Source organism: Girardinichthys multiradiatus, chromosome 4 (assembly GCF_021462225.1).
Source record: "Girardinichthys multiradiatus isolate DD_20200921_A chromosome 4, DD_fGirMul_XY1, whole genome shotgun sequence".
NCBI classification, from domain to species: Eukaryota; Metazoa; Chordata; class Actinopteri; order Cyprinodontiformes; family Goodeidae; genus Girardinichthys; species Girardinichthys multiradiatus.
The window spans coordinates 45,429,776-45,451,068 of record NC_061797.1 but is presented as its reverse complement, the minus strand read 5'-3'; the positions used below and the strand labels follow the sequence as shown (position 1 = coordinate 45,451,068).

The following is a 21,293-nucleotide window of genomic DNA, read 5'->3' as shown; positions in this document are numbered from 1 at the left end:
TCCTCCATTCAAAAGGATTTCCACTTGTCTTGCTTGGGCTTGGCCAGTCTGTGTTTATCAGGTGTGCTTGAAATAAGACTACACAGAGACCCACTGCTGTTGCTTGCACATATTTTCACATCTTTATTGCAATAGCTTGTGGCAGTTTAGAATAGAGGACACTGGCCAGGTGTAACCTAGTTGTGAGCTCAACATCATCAAGGATTGTTTGAAACGTAGATTATAATGGTATAGTAATAGTACCTTGCAGACATTTATTCAGTCATACAAGACTTTTTTATACATTGGAACCACAAACCTCAATATATTTCATTGGGATTTTGTGTGATGGATAAATACACAGTAGTGCACATTTCTGATGTGGCCTGCATTTGTATTTAGTACCCTTTTACCTTGACACCCCTAAAGAAGGTCCAGCGAGGAGTTCATATGTGCATTGTTTAATATACATATAAATGCATTTGTATTTTGAAGGCCTCACAGGCTTGGATAAAGGTTCGGAGTTTAAATTGGGGTTAGGTTATAAAACAATATTCTAAGTTGTGAACGTCTCACAGAGAACGGTTCAATTGATTACGTGAATATGAAAAGAGTTTGGAATGCAAAACGCTGTGTGGTGGAAACTAACACCTGGCATTACCCTAAACACACATTTCCCATGATGAAAGCTGGTGATGGCAGCATCAGACTGTGGGGATACTTTCCTTCTTTTGGGACAGTACAATTTGTCAGTTAATAGGAAAATGGCAGGAACTAGATGCAAGCTAATCCTGGAAGACAAAAATGTTTGAGGCTGCCAATGATGAGACTGGGTTGAAGGTTCAGCTTCCAGTTGAACAATAAGTCAGAGCTATAATGTTTAGATGGTTGAAGTTTAGATCAAAGCTTATGTGTGTGTTGGAATGGGCCAGTGAAAATCCAGAATAAAAACCAATTAGGACTTTTTGGTCAAACTCTAAATTTGATGTTCATAGATGCTCACTCTCCATTCTGTTTGAGCTTAAGCTATTTAGCGAAGCCGAATTGACAAATACTTTCAGTCTGTAGATGCAAAAAGGTTCTATAATGTATTGACTCGGAGTTCTGAAAACATTCGTCAAACTTTTCAGAATTTAATTGTTAATAACATTTGAAAAGCATGTAACATTTCCTTCATACTATGCACTACTTGCATTGGTCTGTCACTTAAAATCTCAAACTCCTGCTCTAGGACAATGTTTCCCACCCCATGCATGAAGCTGTTGCAGAACTGGAGAGCTCCTGGAGCTTCTGTAGCTTCTTCCTCCCAGCGTCTATATGACTCTATCTGTAACTATCACTGCTCCTGACAAACTCAATAAGTTGTTGACATCCCGGCTGCTATTTGCACACTTTTCCATATTCTTATGTTGTTAATATGAATATGAGAATATTATTTAATATTTAATATTAATATTTTAATATTAATATTTTATCAAATAATATTTCGGTCTGTTAAGGGTTGTCCTGTGAATACCAGCCCAATAAGGCGATGGTATTAGGACAGAATAGAAAGGTGTGAGACGAGCTCTGACATTATTGAACAGCATAAACTCTGCACATATATGGAATGAATTCACACAATTTCTTAAAATACAAGAATTTATAAACAAAAATAAGTTAACTCAAAGTCAAACATATTTCAATCAACAAACTCTTTACTATGCTAAAACAATTCAACTAAACTACCAAGCAGAATTAAAGAATAAAGACTGATAGGCTATGTACAATATAAACAAGTTGGTTAAAGATGATTGGAAATTATGACCAAAAGAGTGATGCAACATTACCATGCAATGTTTATGTTTGAGAACCAAGGATTATCTTGAAGAATCTGGAAGTGAAGTTAAGTTAGTCTTGGAACTAACTTAGGCAGTAATCAGCAAACGTTTAGACAACCCTTCACAATGCAAGATCGGATAAAATATTATTTTAATAAAATAATGTTTTAAATAATGATCTGCTGAATAAAACCAACCTTCTGGATGACTAATTCTCAACGGTGTCTAATTAGCTGCCTTTAGTTATTGAAATAATATTCAAAGAAAGATTATAAAAGGGGTATTTTGGAAAAGAGCCAAATCTTTCTGGAGAAATGGGGCCTAATGGTGTTTACTTAGTTATCAAATCTAGTAAATGATGTTCAGGGACGATTATTCACTAGCTTGAAAACCAACTACCTTTCTGTTTAATAGTCTTAGTGCTACCACGTGTCCTTACCGGCTAGCCGTTGAGCTAACAAAGAAGCGGAGAGCTTAGCACCAGAATCAACACATACCTTTAAAATACCAGGGTCAATAAAAGGGTTAAAATGCATAAGCGCGGACGGCGCGTTATGAGCAATGTTCTGTTTAAAATCACCCTTTAAATAAAGTTTATCTTAACTTTAAAACATACAAAGAACACAGAACCGGCGCGTGCCGTAGCTAGCCTACTAGCACTAAAGATAGCCAGGTTCCACAAAACAAAACTTCATAACATGAAAACGTTTAGATCATTTCATCCTAAACCTATCTGTTAATCTGCCCAAACCTAACCTCTGACCATGTTGAGGGTATGTTGTCCAAGGGCGAAGTTTGAAGAAGGTATCCAGTCAACAAGCGGTTGGCTCGGTAGCTAACCTCTGCGTTCGCTCTGTGAACAAAAGAGTTGGCTCCGGAGAGCTGGCGGCTCGGCCTGTCCGCTGCGGTTTCTGCCGTCTTCCTTCAGGCTGAGAGACTGCGTCCTTGCCGGGGTCTCTCTCGAACACCGTTTGCGTCTGCGGGACATCGGAGAGACAGTCAGCAATGCTTGTACCTTAATTATCCCCGTTCATGAATGAAAATACCGGATACACAGACAGTATTTCATTCTACTTAACTTTGCATATGATCAATGATCATATGGCTTTGGATCCAGTTGAATTTATGTCTTTTTGCCAGCAAAAGACATCAGCGCGCTTTGTTCCCTCCTATCCCGATGGTCATCGGTGTGGAAGAGAAAGACTTGTGGAATGGTGGGGGCTTATATGCGGCAGTGTCATCGTGGGAATCCTCTGCTACCCCCCCTTCCCCCTTCGGAGTTTTAATGTTGAAATCCATGGCTGTAGGTCCCAACACTTATCAATAGCATTGTTATTTTTGCACAAATCTACAGAACACAGTTAGTGCATTTTTGTAAAAATGATCTTAAACAGTTGCACATTTCTTAGAATTGGGGTATGCTATTTTTCGTAGTTCTGCTTTTTTCTTACGTTGTACATTTGAGCTTACTGTACAGTCTGTGTGCATCTGTGTGCTTCCATTTATCACTTAGCCGCTGATACACCTGAATTTCCACAGCGACGGACAATAAAGAATAATTATATTCTATGCTTTTCTAAAAATCTGTAGTTTTTAGTTGTAACATAATGAAATAGGAAAAAGTTCAAATCATATGTGCACTTTTGCATGGCACTGTAAGCCAAGTCTGAGTTGCCCACATCATAGACCCATCTTATAAGGCTGAATCAGAACAACTTCTGTGCATAAGATCCAAAATTTGGCTGACAGCCACCCCAGAATAGGATGATGTTACAGTAGCAGATTAAAATCATCATTTGGTTCTACAAATGACAATCAAGTATTTACAGTTGAGCATATGAACAATTTAAACCGCACAGCCATGCTATTGTCACCCCTTTCTGTTTAATTATACCAAATTCATAGGAACAATGCTAATTCTGTCTGCATGTCCTTTTTTCCCACTTTCAGTTGTTACAGGAGCCACAGATGGGATTGGGAAAGCATATGCAGAGGAGGTAGGATGCCATGGAAAATGTTTATTCAGATTCAAAGCTTGCATCAAAGTTGCCTTAATGTGAATTATTTCAAGCTTGTAAACATGTGCAGTGTGGCTTTAGTTCTGTAGTTCCTCATATAATTCATGCCTTAAATGTTTTCCTCTGGTTTCAATTAGCCAACACTGAAAAATTGTAAAACATTAAATGTGGAGGACAATCAAGTTAAAATTAGTCATACAACAGTTTTTTACACTCTTATCTTATTTTGTCCTATTTAGTGTGATTTCAGCATTATGCTTTGTTTGTTGTCTTTGATTTTTTTCCCTTCGCTTCTACACAGCTTGCCCGCAGAGGCTTTGCCATCATTCTGATTAGCCGCTCTCAGGAAAAACTCGATGATGTGTCTAAGGCAATCGGTAAGATATGTTCACTTTTATGTTTTGACATCATCTTTGATTTTTATTTTCACTCTAACATGGCACACCAGAATAAAATATATTAAAGATGGCAGAATATTATGGTATTAATTATTAAAAGGAGACTTACATTTCTGTGTCACGTTAAATCAATACTACATGTCTTCCAAAGAAAAAGACTAATATAGGTGATGCATTAAGGCAAACGGCTGCTGGTCTAGGGTCTAACATCAGGATCCCTGCAGCTGTATAGCGTCATTTATCCTCAACCTTAAGTGTTTTATCATCCAATTAATTGCCTTAATTGACAAGTGACTAAATGATAGAGCACTGATTTCAGAGTCTTGCATATGATCCTAGAGATGCAGCACGGACTTTATTTTGGAGAAGTGAAGCCTGTGAATCCATACAATTAAATAAAGGGGATCCATTCCATGATGATGATTTGAGAGTTGAATTTTTTTCTATGCTCTTCTTTTTTTCACTGTAGGAACATGTGTATTCAATATTTGAATTAACCCTTTTACTGTTTGTGATATCCCTATTTACTAAGCTCCTATGCATGATTATGCCCACAGCGAGCAAATGTGGCGTGGAGACCAAAACAATTGCAGCAGACTTCAGTGCCATAGATATTTATACCAAGATTGAAGAAGGGCTAACGGGACTGGAGATTGGAGTGCTGGGTAAGTCTCAAACAGGTGATCGTCTCACCTAAGATTTATGTAGGAATTAGTTATCTGAATTTTTTTTTTTTTAGGTGAACTTATTTTAGTTCCACTCTAATGAATGTAAGTTTTGCATGTACATCTCAGTAAGTTGGAATATAATTCAAAAGTTACATTTGTATTAGAAATTCAGTTCAAAATGTGAAACTCATTTAATAAATAGTGGTATATTTCAAGCATTTGTTTCTGTTAATTGTAATGTTTCTGACTAACAATGGATGAAAACCCAAAATTTGGTTTCTTACAAAATTTGAATCTTACAGAAAGCCAGCAAAAAACAGAAGGCTGACTAGATGGTTGCCCAGCAGTCATTGCAAACCTTGTTTTACTAAAGCAGTTGGCTGTTGAGAGTGCTCTATGCAAGCATGTTTATGGAAAAGTGAGTGGAAGGAAAAATTGTAGTTAAAAAATGAAGAAAATTAACCAAAATATTAAATAATTGATCAAATTGTTTTAAATAAAACACAGTTTAAAACACAAAATGCTTTACAGGGGTTAAAAACAGAATGCCGTGAAGTGTAGTGGCACATGATCCAAGTTGCTTAAGGTCCAATGTAATTTTTCCAGTCATTCATGATCTGGGAACTATGTTGTTACCCCACACAGTTTTCTCTTCTCCAAATTCGGAGCAGCAGCCTACCAGGACATTTTTGAGCACTTCATGCTTCTCTCTGCTTACATGGTTTCCAAAGATGCTGATTTCAGTTTCAGCAGGACGTGGCACCTCCCTACGATGCCAGAGTTAGCAGTACATGTTTTAACAACTTTGGTGTCACTGAGCTTGATTTGCCAGCAAACTCTACTGACCAAAATGTCATAAAGAATCAATGGGATATTGTCAAGATAAGACACCAGACCCAACAAAGAGCTAAAGGTCTTCATTAAAGCAACTCGGGCTTTTTGAACAGATCAGGAATGCCACACACTGATCACCTCCATGCAAAGCTCTATTGATTCTGTAATTCATCCACAAAGAGCCCTGACTAAGTATTGAGTGCATATACTGCACAAGAGCTGCACAAGATCAGAAAAGCAATTACATGCAATAATGTTGATCGACATAATGATGGAACGACTTGTGATAAATTAAGAAATTCTTTAAAAATGGGAGCTGTCTTCTTTGGGTTCATAGCAAACATAGTCTCCAGATAATGATTGGAAAAAAAAAGTAATTATTTCCATCATATTCCTAGCAACACTGTCAGGTTGCTGTTTTCGCTGTAAAACAACTTAGTTGAAGTTTCTTAATGACCTTCCACTTGAACATCTTAAATCAAACCACAAGCACTAAATATCTAACTGGCATAGAGAACATGAATTCATGGTACTAATGAGCTAATACTTATTTCAGTCAAAGCAGTTATTTGCAAGATTTATTTGAACACAACAATATTGCCGTGGCAATAAATGTTCGATCATATCGTGCGGCCCTATACGGCACAACTTATGTCTTCATTTTCTGATTGTTATTGTTGAATATTTTTCTGTGACATGTTGGATTTTCATTAGCTGAAAGCCATAATCATCTAAATAAATAAAAAATGTGTGAAAAATATTAACGTCTGTGCAGTTACTTTGAATGAGTTTCATTTTTTAACTGAGATAAATCACCTCATTGATATTATAAGTTTCTAAACTTGTTAATTTTGATATTACCTTTTATTTTTATAATATCACTTGTAAGTCGCTTTCAATAAAAGCCTCTGTAAAGGTTCATCTCAATAATTTTTGTTAATGCATTTGTCATAGTGCTGGTTTAGCAACCCTTTGCTGCCCCCAAAAGACCAAAAAAGGAATAGCACTTTTAGTTTTACACGTTTTTTGGAAAACATTTGAGTTTCTTTTCCTGGTTTATGGGGTTGGTTTTCAGTGTATTTTCAGTGTCCCATCACTGCTTTTTTTTTCCACTGTTATTTTTTCAGTAAACAACGTGGGCACATCCTATGCCTACCCTGAATTCTTCCTCAATGTTCCCAATCTGGACACTGTAAGTCTTCCAGATGTTTGAAATATATGTATTTAAAGATCTGTGTTTGGTCAGATCACTTATGTTGTGCAGAGGTCAGAGTGTGATCAATATAGGTCCTCTTCAGAGTAAATCAATATTTTGTAAGTGGACTGCTTTGCTTTGCTTATATCAGTCATAGGCTTTTTAAAACTGTTGAACCAAAGAAGAAAACCTGAAAGTCCCTACTCATAATTCATTAAATCATCCAGATTTGCAAGATATAACCATATAAACTATACAACGTTTAACTTTCTTACTTTGTCAGAAATGAATTCTTCAACTATTAAAGATTATTAACTGCATCAATGCTCGTCTTCTTATTTCAGTTTATTGACACAATGATCAACATTAACATAACATCAGTGTGCCAGGTGAGTATGCAGAGCAAGTTTTTTTGATTACAGCAACTAAAAGGGGAGGAAATATTTTTTAAATGCCAGCATGAAAAGAAACCAATCATTTAAAATGGATGGTTGTGTAAATTTCTCTGCCTACCAGTGATATTTAGACAATGTGCTTTTAGCTGTAATTACAGACTTGACTCTTGTGTTGATTGATGGGTAGATCTGCTATTGAACTGACAGTCCTGCATTTTGTTTTGACTTTTTCCTAAAACACTCAAGTTGTAAGGAATAAAAAAGGGAATGAAACCCAGAACTTAAATGTTCTCTTATGTACGTTTGTTTAGAACAGAGATTAAGTTAAATGACTAGCTCAGTCCCAGTCTGTGTTCAACAGACTATATGAAGTCTGAATTATGTTGTGATCATGTGTTTTCCCCTGTGGTGTCTGAGCCACCTCTGAGTAATTATGTTTGGCTAAGTAGATTCAGATTGCTGGGATTGTTTGTGATCTATGTATTATCAGTTAGTCACACAGAGCTTTAAACACACACACAAATGCATGTTAAACAGTGACATAAAGCACAGTAAGTCACTTCTCTCCCTGTTATCTGCATATAGCTGCACCCAGAGAAGCAGCTAAAGTCCTCCCACTCTTTTAACACTTAATTTAGGTCATTCAATATTTTTCCAAATGGCTCCCTGTGCTATCATTAACATTTCCTCCCTCTCTTTGTGTTGCCTCTCTGACCACCTCTTCACACACCTCCCACACAGATGTATGTTTGCAGGCACACAGCCACACAAAACCCACAAAAAATAATCATTCTTTATCTGTCTGCAGTTTTTATTCAGCATCTCCCTGACTTCCCTTTAATTGTTTTCTTCCATAGATGACTCGTCTTGTTTTACCTCAAATGGTAGAAAGGTGAGTTCTTTTTCCATACCAAAAATGCAACTAGAAAGTATTAACACTTCTTTACTTTTCTCAAAATGTGTTGCTTTGCAGACTTATTTTTTAAAAGAAATCTTGACTAAATAGTGTATAATGACAAATTGAAAGCACCTGTGGGAAAGTCTTTTGATTTAACATGATTTGGAATGAAGCGCACTTGTCTGTATTAGGTTACACAGTGTTAGGTTTATGATTATTGATTGATTAATCTTGATCAATAATTATAATTACAAATCATAATCTGACAAAATCAATTTCTTAACCAACAATCCTCGTTTATGAATCGAGACCAGAGATGTTTCTGGTGTTGTAATTGTGGCTCAACGCCTCTGACAATTACAACCGTTGAATACTCCGTAATAATTAATAACTATTGCCGGAGATGTTACTGTTTAATCGACCGTTTCTGCCGAAACGTGTGGAACTTGAACCTTATTTTGACTGATGAATCACCTTTTGCACACAATGAAACACCAAACGCTCTCTCTTTATCTATGTGAATATTTATTAATTTTCACCTACTCAACATGCAAAAGTGTACACACAGGGGTAACACATCTAAATAAGCAAAAATCAAAAAACGGTAGTGGGTATGTATTGAGTCAACCAGCAGTTTATGGCAAAAACAGAAGAAGGAATGAGGATATAAAAGGGGTGTGGTGGCGACTGGTGGGGGGTTGGAGCGCAGCTCCGACTGTCCTTTACGATCTTCTGATTATAAAACTTCCCCCTAACTCCTGAGCACAAAGGATTCTAACTTTTGGCGGCAAGCTAGCACAGTGAGATCGAAGACAAAAGGGAAATGGAGGATTTTACCATGAGGTCGTTTTAACAGTCCAGTCTTGCAACGCATCCGCGTTCAGATAGTAAACACAAACAACTCTGGGAACACGGCGGATCCCGATATCAACATAACACATCAAAGTTCAATAAGCAAGGTTACATGCACATATTATTCAGAACACATGCGATCCTAACCAGCGATTCTGATCGCTTCTACAACCTCTGACCCTGCCCAGGCCTTCTAATAAAGAAATAAAAGATAAAATAAAAAAAAGATTGGTTTTACTTGGTGTCGTCTTCTTCCTGAGCGAGGGAATTCGAGCGAGGAAAAGTGGGGGTAAGTTAATTGTGCGTCCACAATCAACTTCAGGGGAAACGGTCAGTCTTCGTCCTTTGGTCTACTTGACAAAAAGGAAAAATATGATCTGACCATCAAAGTCGACTTGAAAATGGAACACGATAGCGGTTCGTCTCTCCGAAACTCCGTGTTCTCAGTTACGTGTTCAACTCACGTCTTCGATCGGCAAAGTGAAATCTCTGGCCTTCTTAGTCCAAAAACCTCAGTTATGAATTGTTCGTTGTCCAACGAGAGAGAATGAATGAACTCTGCAAAGAGCTCTTCTCTTAAAGTGGTGCGCTTCAGTCACTAGACCGGTTTCTAGCAGAAGGCAAGTTTTCAAACATGAGCGCCTCCTATATAGCGCCCTGTGACGTCAGACTTGGGACGCCCAGTCATATCAGTCGCAATGCTCGATGGGATATGTAGGTGCGGGCTGTCCTGGGTGCAAAATGGCCGATGCCATTGGAGGGGCACAGTGACGTCCAACAACGTGCAGATAATCCAATACTCAGCAAACAATGGTCCAACAACAGTTGACAGTTTCTATCAGAGCAAAAACAAAGCGATGAAGTCAAAGTTATCTGTAGAGCTCAGAGATTGGATTTTTTTAAGGCACAAATACGATTAATAACAGATCTTTTTCAGACCCTTGAATTTCTCAAAAAGTACTTTATTATTCAGAAAACAAAAATCTTTGGAACTATCAGGACCCTCTTTAGGTCTGATTGCCTGACCAAACTGTGTAATTGGGAAATATGGGTCAGAGAGATGACCACAAACCCATTTGTCACCAAGGTGGTCTTCCAGTGCTCTCTTTTGGAGAGATAATCTTCAAGAACTTTGTCCATTCTTAACTAATGCTACCAATTAGGCCTATTAATGGTAAAGTGGCCATTTCAAGGCACAGGCCATCCCACTTGAATTTAGCTAAAAACACTATAGTTTTTCAGACCATGGGAAATAAAATCTCTGGTCTAACGAAACCAAAAAGGAATTATTGGCCCCAGCTCCAATGGCTATCTATGGAGAAAAACTAGTACTGCTCTTTACCTGACCAACAATTTTCCTGCAGTTACACATGGTGGGGACAGCATCATGCTGCGGGGGTATATTTCAGCGAAGAAACTGGGCGACTTGTCCACACTGCTCACAATGATAAGATGATAGCAGCTAATATGGAGACGTTGTTCAATAATGCCTCCTCCAGAATCCTTTCGAACTTGGGCTATGGCAAGAATTCCATCTTCCAACACAGAGCCAAGATAACAAGGAGTGGCGTCAGGAGCAGTATGTGAATTTCCTTAAGTGGCCCAGCCAGGGCTCGGACTGACATCCAATTGAACATCTCTGGAAAGACTTAAAATTATGGATGGTGCTCATCTGACTTTGCTGAGCATAAGAAGATTTGCTGAGAAGAATTGAAGAAAACATCTTGAAATAGGTGTACGAAGTTTGTAGAGCCATTTTCAAGGAGAGTTGCTGCCAGAGGTATTCAATAAAATATTAAATGCTTGTGAAATGCTGGACTAACAACCTTTGGCAAAAAAAAGAAATATTCTTCCTTCTAAAAATGTTTTGTCTTGTGAAGTAATATGTGTAGGTCTTTAAAAAATACTCAAATATATTTTAGAATTAGATACTACTCATATTTGTAAGGTAAGGTAAGTTTATTTATATAGCGCTTTTCAGTAATGAGACACTCAAAGCGCTATACATACAATTACAATACAATCCCAAAGAAAATAAACACAGATACAGACACAGAAAAACAAATCCAATGATACTACAATCCTTCTAAAAAATCTAAAAATCTATGAATCCTTCTGAGAAATCTAAAAATCTCTGGCCAACATTACAATGATACAGATAACATTAATAATCCTTTGGGTTTTACTTGTTAGAGCTGGTTCTAAACCAATCTTTCTAAAGAGGTAATTATATCAAGTCCCCTATGTAGGGGAAAGCATCTTGTGCTAAGAGGGAAAGATCCTTGGGTTTGCTGGTATAATCCAGTTGTAGTCCCATAATAACAGTCATTTGCATCCATTGAAATTTAACTAAGCAATCACTGAGTTCTAACTAAGGAAGATGAGCCACTGGTGTAAAAACGGCTTTTGTTAAAATGTTTAAGAAACTAGTATTATTTTCCTTTCACTGTAAATCTAAAAATCTATGAAAAGGAGAAGAAATGAAATCCACATTTAGGTAAAAATAAGGAGAATGGGAAAGCAACACACATAAGCAAATATTTTACAGGGGCATGGTGCACTCGTGAGGGTGCCAATATTTAAGTATGATCATGTGTGTAAAGAATTAGACTGTCAACACTGACGAAGGTGCCATTGTCCTTGTAAAAGAGATGGAAGTTTTATCAAACGGCCATACAGTTCAGTTCACAGATGAGGGGGGTTGCTGGGGCAGAGCGTCGTATTTACAGAACATCCAGGAGAAATGTTTTGATGAGAAGCCTGTGAAGGCCGTATCGGGGTGCCTGAGTTAGACAAACAATAAATGTTTTGGTTCTGGCCGGCTGTGATTTTCCACCTGCCTTCAAAGTCTTACTGGCATTCTCAATTTCAAATCCAAATAGCCAAATTTCTGGTACTTTTTTTAGTAGATCCTAAGCAAACAACTTTCTCCAAGATTAAATCATATCACCTTTAAGTCCGGGAAACGCAGCCAGCCTGCGATTCTGTTTAAGGATCGTGTCCAGCTTGCGATTCTGCTCTCTTAACATATCAGTCTGAGCGCTGAGAGCTCTAAAGATCCCTTCAACCATCCCAGGCAGCTTTGGAGTGCTTTGAACAGCTGCCGATGTTTTACAAATCTTTCGATAAGCCAGGTAACCGCCAATTCCAAAAACCAGATATCCTGTTATCAGAAATCCAATTATGTACATATCGTCCACGTCCTCAACTGCCATTGTTGTCAGGCACACAATCTTCCACTGCTACCAGGAATCCATTGCGTATCTGGAGAAAAACGTCCCGTCTGGACAAGAGGGTTCCCGTTTACCTTGTCTTCCCGTCGAGTAAAATTTGATCGATTGCGTTGAGAGACCAGCTGACCAAATTAGGAGGATATGCGAACAGAGGCACTAAGAAAAACATAGACAAAAAGCTGAAGCGGGTCAAAAAATGGGGGAGGATCAAGGAGAGAGTGGAAAAGCGTCTGACCCCACCGAGAGCAGAAGAGAAAGATGTTTATACAGTAACAGCAGGATATGTGATGAAGGTGCAAAGCTACGGAAGTTTTAAGAAAACGGTGAATGTATTCTCTTTTGTGCACACTTACTGAAGTAAATCAGACCCATCATACAAGATTTTTCCACTGTGCGGAAAATAAATCCATCATCGTGCGTTTTGCCGTTTGTTGCAAATAGCCATGCCAGTCAATGCCAGTAATTCACACTGGCTTTGTGGCACCGCCGCAAGACGGAGGGCCCGCCTCCGTCGTCTGTCAGCGATACAGGTTGAGTCTGTTTTTGCACAATTGTTTTTCACACAGCACAATTTGCCATGTGACAATAATAATTTAGTCAGTGTGAAAGACTTGCATGTTTCCAATCCTGAAACTGTTTTTAATATTAGACAAAGATTACCACAGTAAATACAAAACTCAGTGTTGATTTCACATCTGTCATTCCAAACTTAACTGGCCTTATGTGAAAAGTAGTTGATCCCAAAACCTGATAACTGGTTGGGCCACCTTTGGCGGCAGAATTATTTATTAACATTTGTGATTGCTGGCAGTGAACCTTTTACATTTATGTGAAGGAGTTTTGGTCCACCTTTTGTTACAGAATTCTTGTAATTCAGCCAAACTGAAAGGTTCCTGAGCAGAAACGGCCTGTTTAAGGTCATTCCACAGCATCTGAAACGGGTTTCAGCTCTACCTTTGACTATTGACATTGACCATTTTCTTCAGAATCTTTTGGTAGAGAGCAGAAGTCATGGTCCATTAATAATGGCATGTTGTCTCAAATGATGAAGAATCAGATGTAACCAAGAAAATCCTACTCCTACCACCACCACCATGATTTACTATTGATATATGTTTTATTTTCTGAAATTGTTTTGGCTTTATGCCAGATGTCACAGTACAACATCCTAAAGGCCAGGTTGTTTTGGATAGCCTTTCTCCCTTTAATAAATGAAATACTTTTTTTATTTACTCTGGGTATCTCCATTTAATTAATTTTTTTCTGAAATGTTTTAGTGTAACAAAAAAGCAAACAAGAAATCTGTAAGTAGGCAAATCATTTCTTACAACACTAAGTCAAATGCATGCAAACAAGATCCAAGTCATCCTTATTTGTTTTAGGCATGATTAATGGAAGAAATAATTTTGTATATTTTATTTATTGATAAATGAACATCAGTTTAAAACAGGTTAGTACCTTCAGTATCACACAATGATAATCAGATTCCTGAGCTTAGGTTAATTTCTGATCCACACATACCAAATCTTTACATTTTCCTGCCTGTGATAAAATTCCTGCTCTTCTGTAATTGGTCATTTTAAAAAAAAACAATAAATTCAATAAGTTCCAGGATGTGGCTCGGGGAGCAACTAAACTGCGACAGTTGGCCAACACATTTCAACAAATGTGGCATCAACCGAATGGCAGTGGCATTGGGTAAGCTCTCCTACAGCCAAAAGGGGGAGACAGTGTTGCTTTTTCTGTTTGAAGCTTGAAGACGCCGAAGCCATCAGATAGAAGTATTTTGAAATAAATTATGTGGAAAACTATAGAAAAAGACAACTTTTTCATCTTGATTTACTCTTTTATTCAGCATCAAATACAATTAGAATTGAGACTGATAGAGATGTAAGGACGCTTAATATTCTGCAACAACTGATTTTGTATTTATGTATAACATGCTGTTGACTGTTGTACATTATTATATTATAATATTTTTACAATGCTAAGGATTTATGCCTTTCTAATTTTTTTTTCTAACACTAATTTTGATTCTCAGAAGGGGGGGAAATCTGAATTAAGGTACCAAGAGCTGAAGCAAAAATGTCATCAGAATGTAAACATTTAAGTATTGATGTTGCTGTATCTTTGATCTTATCATTATCCACCAGCTTTACTTTGATGTACTACAAGTGGAGTTTTGGCTCAGCATGCGAATACATGTGATACCGTATTCTTTTATCTTGCCGGGATTGATTTCAGGCTGAAGTGTCTGCTGCCCCCCACCTACCAGCCTCTTTTCCCTTCTTTCTGGTGTAAAAGAACATTTTTTGTCATCTTATGTGGTTTCTAGGAAAAAGGGAGCCATCCTAAACATCTCATCTGCCAGTGGGATGTACCCGGTTCCTCTCCTGACCGTCTATTCTGCCTCCAAGGTAATTGCAGTACATGGTCTATGACCTTCACATCAAATGTTACTTGAAGGAATACCTGTGGGTGCATCTTGGCTTCATAAACAATTTGTTAACATACACTGTAGCCTTTGAGGTGAGGGCCGCCGTGTTCTCATTTTACGAATTATTGTTTTATTGACCAACATTCCTTGAGGGAAAACCTAATCGATATGTGTAGGAATAGACCAGGATTAATGTCTATCTGTCTAATGTTCCTTTTGGTAGCTGGAAAACAGTCTGTTCCTCACTGTTACAGTTAAGTTTCTTGGCATCTTTTCCACTAAATCCCATTATCCACAGTTTAAATTTTCAACTAAATAATCAGTCCACTGGAAACTGGAGAGACATTTAGCATTTTCCAGGTCTGGATAATAATGGAAAAAGAAAATACATATGATAAGTAGTTGTATTTATAGATTTTATTGCATATACCATTGTCTTCATTTTCCTTGTGTCCTTCCTTTGTTTTCTTGCCATTATCTCCTTCCTCCCTTGTCTTTCTTTCCTTCCTGCCTTAAGTTCTTTGTTTTATTAGTTTCCTTCTTCCTATCCTACCTTTTAAATTCTTTCTATCTACTCCATCCTTTTGTTCCACTCTTTCTTGTGTCCTTCCTTCAGTCTTTCCTGTCATTCCTCCCTTCTTTCATGTTTGTCTGTTTTTTGGCAGTTTATTTGATTAATTAATTTTATTTAAATTTAATTTGTTTAAATGATTGAGAACTCTATAGAATTTTGAGTCGGCAAAAGTCAGGTGTTTTTACACCAACATGTGTAGGAATCCTGCTAATAGACTATTATTAACTTCATTAATATGACCGCAAGAACTTGGATAACCTATTTTGATAAGGTGTATTTAATTACATTCTTTTGCTTAAAAAGGCATTTGTGGACTTCTTCTCCCGAGGACTGCAAGCTGAATATAAGAGCAAAGGAATCATCATTCAGGTAATTGACTAATCTAATCTAAGGGTTCATATGCTTATATCAGTTGCTGTTGGGTAACAACTTACGTTGGGTGGAGTGAGAGGAAATTAGGCAAAGATAATAAGGTTAGTCACATTGCTGTTTTTATCATGTTTTTTTGTTTGTTTTTTTTTTTTTTTAGAGCGTTTTGCCGTTTTTTGTTGCCACCAAGCTGAGTAAAATTCGTCGCCCTACACTGGACAAGCCTAGTCCAGAGCGCTATGTTGCAGCTGAGCTCAACACTGTGGGGCTGCAGACACAGACCAATGGATACCTGCCGCACGCTATTATGGTATGTCTTGGGATGAACAAGAAGTCTCTATTAAACCCACAACCTGTTTATTGACTTACCTCCGGTGGTGGTGGTGGTGGTGGTGGCGAAGTCAGACCGATAAAGCATCACACTTGTCGGGTCTCAACAGTTACAGTCTGAAACATTTCTAAAAGCACTTGGACTTTGTGGAAATTTGTAACTTTCAAATGTTTTAAATTAATTGCAAAGTTCCCAACATCTAGAGTGGAAGAGAGGAAACGGAAGGCTTCTACTGTAACAATAAAAAGCCACGATTCTTAACAAGGAAACTACCTGATTATTCTTTCACAGCGGGTGCACTTTAACTTATGTCAAGTCACTTTCAATACCATTCAAGGTGTAACTGTAACAAGCTCTAAATGTATTTCATTGATGTAGACTTCTGCTTTCACTCACATTTGAGGCATGGAAAAGACGAAGGAGATGTCCAACCAGCATCACAAACATTTTACAGTCACAAACCTCAATCTGTCTTTCTATTTCTATTAGTTGCATTCTAAAACAGAATTAAACCTTTAAGAAAATGTGTAATATTAACTCAATAACTTGTTAATATCTGTAGTTAGGTTGCACACACAGCAGTAACTCACCTTGTTTCTTTCAAACCTAAAATTCTTTTAAAAATACAATTAAAGCTAAAATATAAGCTAGACAGGGGTTTAAACTAGCTTTTTTTTTTTTTTTTTTTTTTTTTTAATGAATCTTTCTTTGTCAACATTATAGAACTGGGACAGCATAAAACATACGCAGCATGGAGAAGGTATGCCATGGCAACTGTATTAAAAGCTCATATTGCGCAGGTTTGACATTATACAAAAGAGCCTCCTACGAGCTCACCTCTATCCACTAAGGTAATGTTGGTACAACAGCTGCTCCTAGCATCTGTTTGGAAGTAAACATCCTCCAAAATAATGGAGTGGGATGCTTCACTGCCTTTCAGCATTATCTGCATCCTAATGACACCTTATCAGAAATGAGGCGGAAACTCCAGGCCTGGCCCGATTTTCTAGTGTGTGCCTTCACTTATCAGAGGTCACAAACATATGTCAGTGTCAACGTACGACTATATGACCTAAATATCAACAAACATGTTTATTGATTATACATTAAGGTAACAACACTATTTATTTCAGCACACTGGTGGTCAATGAATTATATTCATCATAAAAAGGTTTTTAATAGTCCTGTGCAATCACTGAGTTTTGTGCAGATAACATCAATTCAGCACAGATCTTGTCTGCCCTTAGCCACAGTATTTCAACAGTCCATAAGCGGCGGACAAGCAGTGCTGCTGTTTATCTGATAATCCCTCTCTGTTCAGCTGTGTCTCAGTGCTCTGCACGTTTCACAGTTTTAAGCCACAGTTCACTTGTATCTAATTTAGACTGCTGTAAAACTGCAATCTGCACCTTTCTGGGGAAAAACAACATCTGTTCGGTTAACTGTGCTGCAGCTTATTTTGCTTTTGTTGTGCAATTAGAATGACATAGTAACACACTTCAAATAATAAAACTAAATGGATAAGTGAGTGGAGTGTGAAATCCCATCCTGTTCCTACAGTTTTTGACCAACCAGTTGATGTAAATAAACTTCAATGGTGCTGAACATCTTGGTCATCTTTAACTGGACCCAATCAGCTTCTCATTTACTGGGTTTGTAGTCTTTAACAACATCACAGTAAACCACTTTTGTCCCATTACTGTAGCCACGATAGGTTGAGTGATACATCATTTTAGTCAAAGAACAAAGTACTGGTAAAAAAATGCTCAAAATGAATTGGGGTTATGAAAAATAAGATAAAATTCTTTGAGGGTTTTAAGTTAAAGAAGCAATTTAAAGTCTATTCCAATTTCCCTTTTTACACGCTAAAAGAAAGCGGATCTACAGAGAAATTTAATGGGTTCTTTCTTTGCTGCCTCTCCGTGAAGTTCCATGTGATTAAACGTGGCCGTATTTTTTGTTTGCATAATCAAGCCAGCAAACAGATAAGCAGCAGTAATCACATACCTTCTCCTCAGCTCTCAACATGCTGGAAGAATGAGCTCATTATGTGTTCTGTTAGTCTGCGTAAAACTGCTGATTAGACTGCATAAGCCTGCTCCTCACTTAGAAAGATGACTAAAATATTATATACAGTCATCTGATTTTGCTGAGATCTCTTTAAAACGATACTTTAAAATTAAAGTTGACTTACACGACAGGTAAAAAGTTTACATGCCATGAGCATGGATGTCATTAATTTGGAGTTTTTTGTTAGGTATTTAAACCATTGTTCTTTCAGGGTGAAGTAGTTACACAACAAATAACTACAATGATGTTTGAGAGTTTATTTTGGATTTTCTCCTGAGCATTTAAGCAAAGTACGCAAATTATTAATAGACCTTGGGTCCATTTCAGAAGCCTAATGTTAGCCTTCAGAAGCTGAAAAACATGGAGGAAACCCTCTGACATTATTTCACCCACTTTGTGTGATGAAACAGTAACGCTGGCAGCGAAACAGACCCTCACCATAATTCTGACGATGCCATGCTTTACCACACTTTTCTTAGGGTTTGAAAGCCTCACATTACCTTCTCTCATCACATTATTTTTGTCTTTGTTGCCAAATATGTCAATCCTTTTCTGGTCTGACTGTACGTTTTTTCAACAGAAGGTTGTTGGCAGGAGTTGGCAGATTTTAGTCAAGAAGGCTGGCTTTTTTCTTGGTTGGCCACCACTCAGTCAACGTTGATGTTAAGCTACTTTCACCATGGATCAATACACTTGTGTTCACATATCTTCCAGTAAATGATTAGCTTGAACATTGTTATTTCTGGGTTGTTCTTGAACATCCTAACCAATTCCCTTACAGTTCAGAGTGACGATTTTGGTTGAAAGGTTAAAATTTGGATATAATTGGGTGTTTCAACAGAACAATGGTACCAGAGGTCCAAGAAGCCTTTTAATGAATGGACAAATCTAGCTTCTGAAATGGCCTTCCTAAAGCCCTGGCCTCAACGTTGTATAGATTTGTGGACTGGCTGAATTCCCTTGTCAGCATGTAATTCAGTTCTGCAGTACCTGTATGTACAATGTTGACTCTATGTGGACCAGAGAAAGTCCATTATAAATTTATATTTGTGCAAGGAAATCTTGTTTTTAAAAGCTCATCAGACTTCTACTATGAAAGAATGAATGGTTCAGAGGCATCAGTATCAGTAAGGCCCATATTGATGACAACCATGCTGTTGGAAGAATATGTAAACCTCTCGTTGGTACTGCAATTTCCATTGTTGTTGAAGTACTAAATAATGCAGAGGCATGTAAATTTATCCATAAACCCTAGAGAATGTGACCTTTTAACAACAAAAAACGTATTTTTCTTTTTAGAGTGGCATTAAGGAAGGTTCAAATACTTCCCAAATAAGGACATGAGTTTTGTGATCTCTGACTTTAACAAATTGCATGTAGTTCAGACACAATTTGAAAAGGGCACATACAATAAGATGGCACAATTGCTTAAATTTGCCCTTGTACAAACACACTTGCCACGTTTGTTGCTCTTGCGGGTTGTAGATTAATAATGAATGCTAATCTGTTATTTGTAAATGCCACCATCTGACCATGTAATTTCCCTCTGTAGGGTTGGGTGACTACAGCTCTGCTCCCAGCCAAGATGCTCAACAGCTACGTGATGGGGATGAATCTGTCCCAGCGTGCTCGTTACCTCAAGAAGCAGAAGCAGGGGTAGGGGGATCAGATGGACGCTGGGAGCCGCAGCAAGAGACGGATGGGACCAGCTGTATTAATGTCGTGTCCAACTGCCATCATCATCATGGACCAGGCAAAGAGAATGTGACAGTTTCTGGGCAACATCTCAGTTTTCCTCCTGCAAGTGATAGATGATATGAGCCAGTCTCTATGCACATTACATGTGCTCAACCCAAACAGTTTTATAAAGAAATCATTGGACTAATTGGTGCGTTCAGTAAACAGCTTAAATTAAACATAAAAAAACTAAAACCAGACCATCTGTTTTAGAAACGGAATAACAAATTAATCTTGTATGAGAAAGTAATGTAAATTTGGAATTGTGAGATGCATGATGTCTCTGAACGTGTGTTTTGTGGTTCCTGTTTGCTAAAACACTGAAAGAGTAACTTCCGTCTGGGTTAAAAAAACCTTTAACCTTTCCAGTTTTTTTTTTTTTTTAGTGTCTAGTTTTCAGAACATTGATTTAAATCTTTTCTATAAAGCACTAACACAAAATCATTCCTCAGCTTTAGCTTTTTTGGTTTATTTGGAGTAATGTCTCAGTGGTTTTAGTGTTTGTGACAAAGATTTTTGTCCAGTTGAGCCAAACAGTTAATGAAAGTTATAGAACATAATCTGTTTTAATTACCGGCAAAGATAAAATTGTATGAAAATATGCAATGTATGATTTGTTTAAAAATTAAACATCCAACGTCCTACAACACATTTCGTTTTGTGTCCATCTACTCAGAAATTTCATAAATGTATTTTAACCTGCTGTGTTTTGAGTTGTTGCATGTATAATGGTGGTTGTTCTACCAAACTATTGATACAGATTTATATAAATTGGGTGTTCTTATACAATTTAACATTTGCCATTTCAGTTCAGTTAACCTTATTTTGTGTTTGTCTCTGGGAAATGTATACCTAACATTCAAACATAAGCGCTGCATTCACGATTTACTTTCTGTCACTAAATAACTAGCAGTAGCAGCTCCATGTAGTTTTGGGAGTTACCCTGGATGATTGATTTAATGTTGAAACCTGGATTGCATTTGTTCATCCTGCCATCAATAAACATGCTTTTCAGATCAATTTGTCCAATCTGCTGTTATATTGCATTTTGCATTCGTTTTAACTTTATTTTCTATTGTGTACATTTTAAATTCAGAGCAAAGCTTAATTTAATTACCCTTTGGGATTAATAAAGTATTTTTTAATTGAACTGTTTTTTTCCAAGTTTGATTAGTACTAAAAAAATATCTAATCCAGTTATAAAGAGCCCAGGTTATTTTCTCACGCTTGATTTTCATCTCATCACTGACAATCTCTTTGTCTTATGATTTATTTGAACGGTTCTTTTTTAGGGTGGAGTGATTCTACTAGAAACCAGTCCGTCTCAGTAAATTAAAATACTTCAATTTCAGTTGAAAAATTTTAATTAAATAAATTTTATTAATGATTAACAGCAGGTAAAAACATATTGAACATGTCAATGTTTTTATTTACCTAAATATTTATAATGGAACTATTGACATCAAATTTGCACTTGGTTCTGGC

At 37.3% G+C, this 21,293-nt stretch overlaps 1 protein-coding gene across 1 annotated transcript in view; it reads left to right on the top strand.

The window, feature by feature from the left end:
* The window catches only part of hsd17b12b (hydroxysteroid (17-beta) dehydrogenase 12b), a 32,219-nt gene extending 11,391 nt beyond the window's left edge, over positions 1-20,828 (top strand). Inside the window, exons 2-11 of the mRNA XM_047363124.1 lie at positions 3,750-3,796; positions 4,119-4,194; positions 4,773-4,880; positions 6,845-6,909; positions 7,257-7,301; positions 8,165-8,199; positions 14,626-14,707; positions 15,605-15,670; positions 15,831-15,980; positions 19,624-20,828. Coding sequence (XP_047219080.1) covers positions 3,750-3,796; positions 4,119-4,194; positions 4,773-4,880; positions 6,845-6,909; positions 7,257-7,301; positions 8,165-8,199; positions 14,626-14,707; positions 15,605-15,670; positions 15,831-15,980; positions 19,624-19,731 — 782 coding nt within the window. The 3' untranslated portion in view covers positions 19,732-20,828. The remainder of the gene's footprint in view (positions 1-3,749; positions 3,797-4,118; positions 4,195-4,772; positions 4,881-6,844; positions 6,910-7,256; positions 7,302-8,164; positions 8,200-14,625; positions 14,708-15,604; positions 15,671-15,830; positions 15,981-19,623) is intronic.
* Positions 20,829-21,293: the final 465 nt, after the last annotated feature.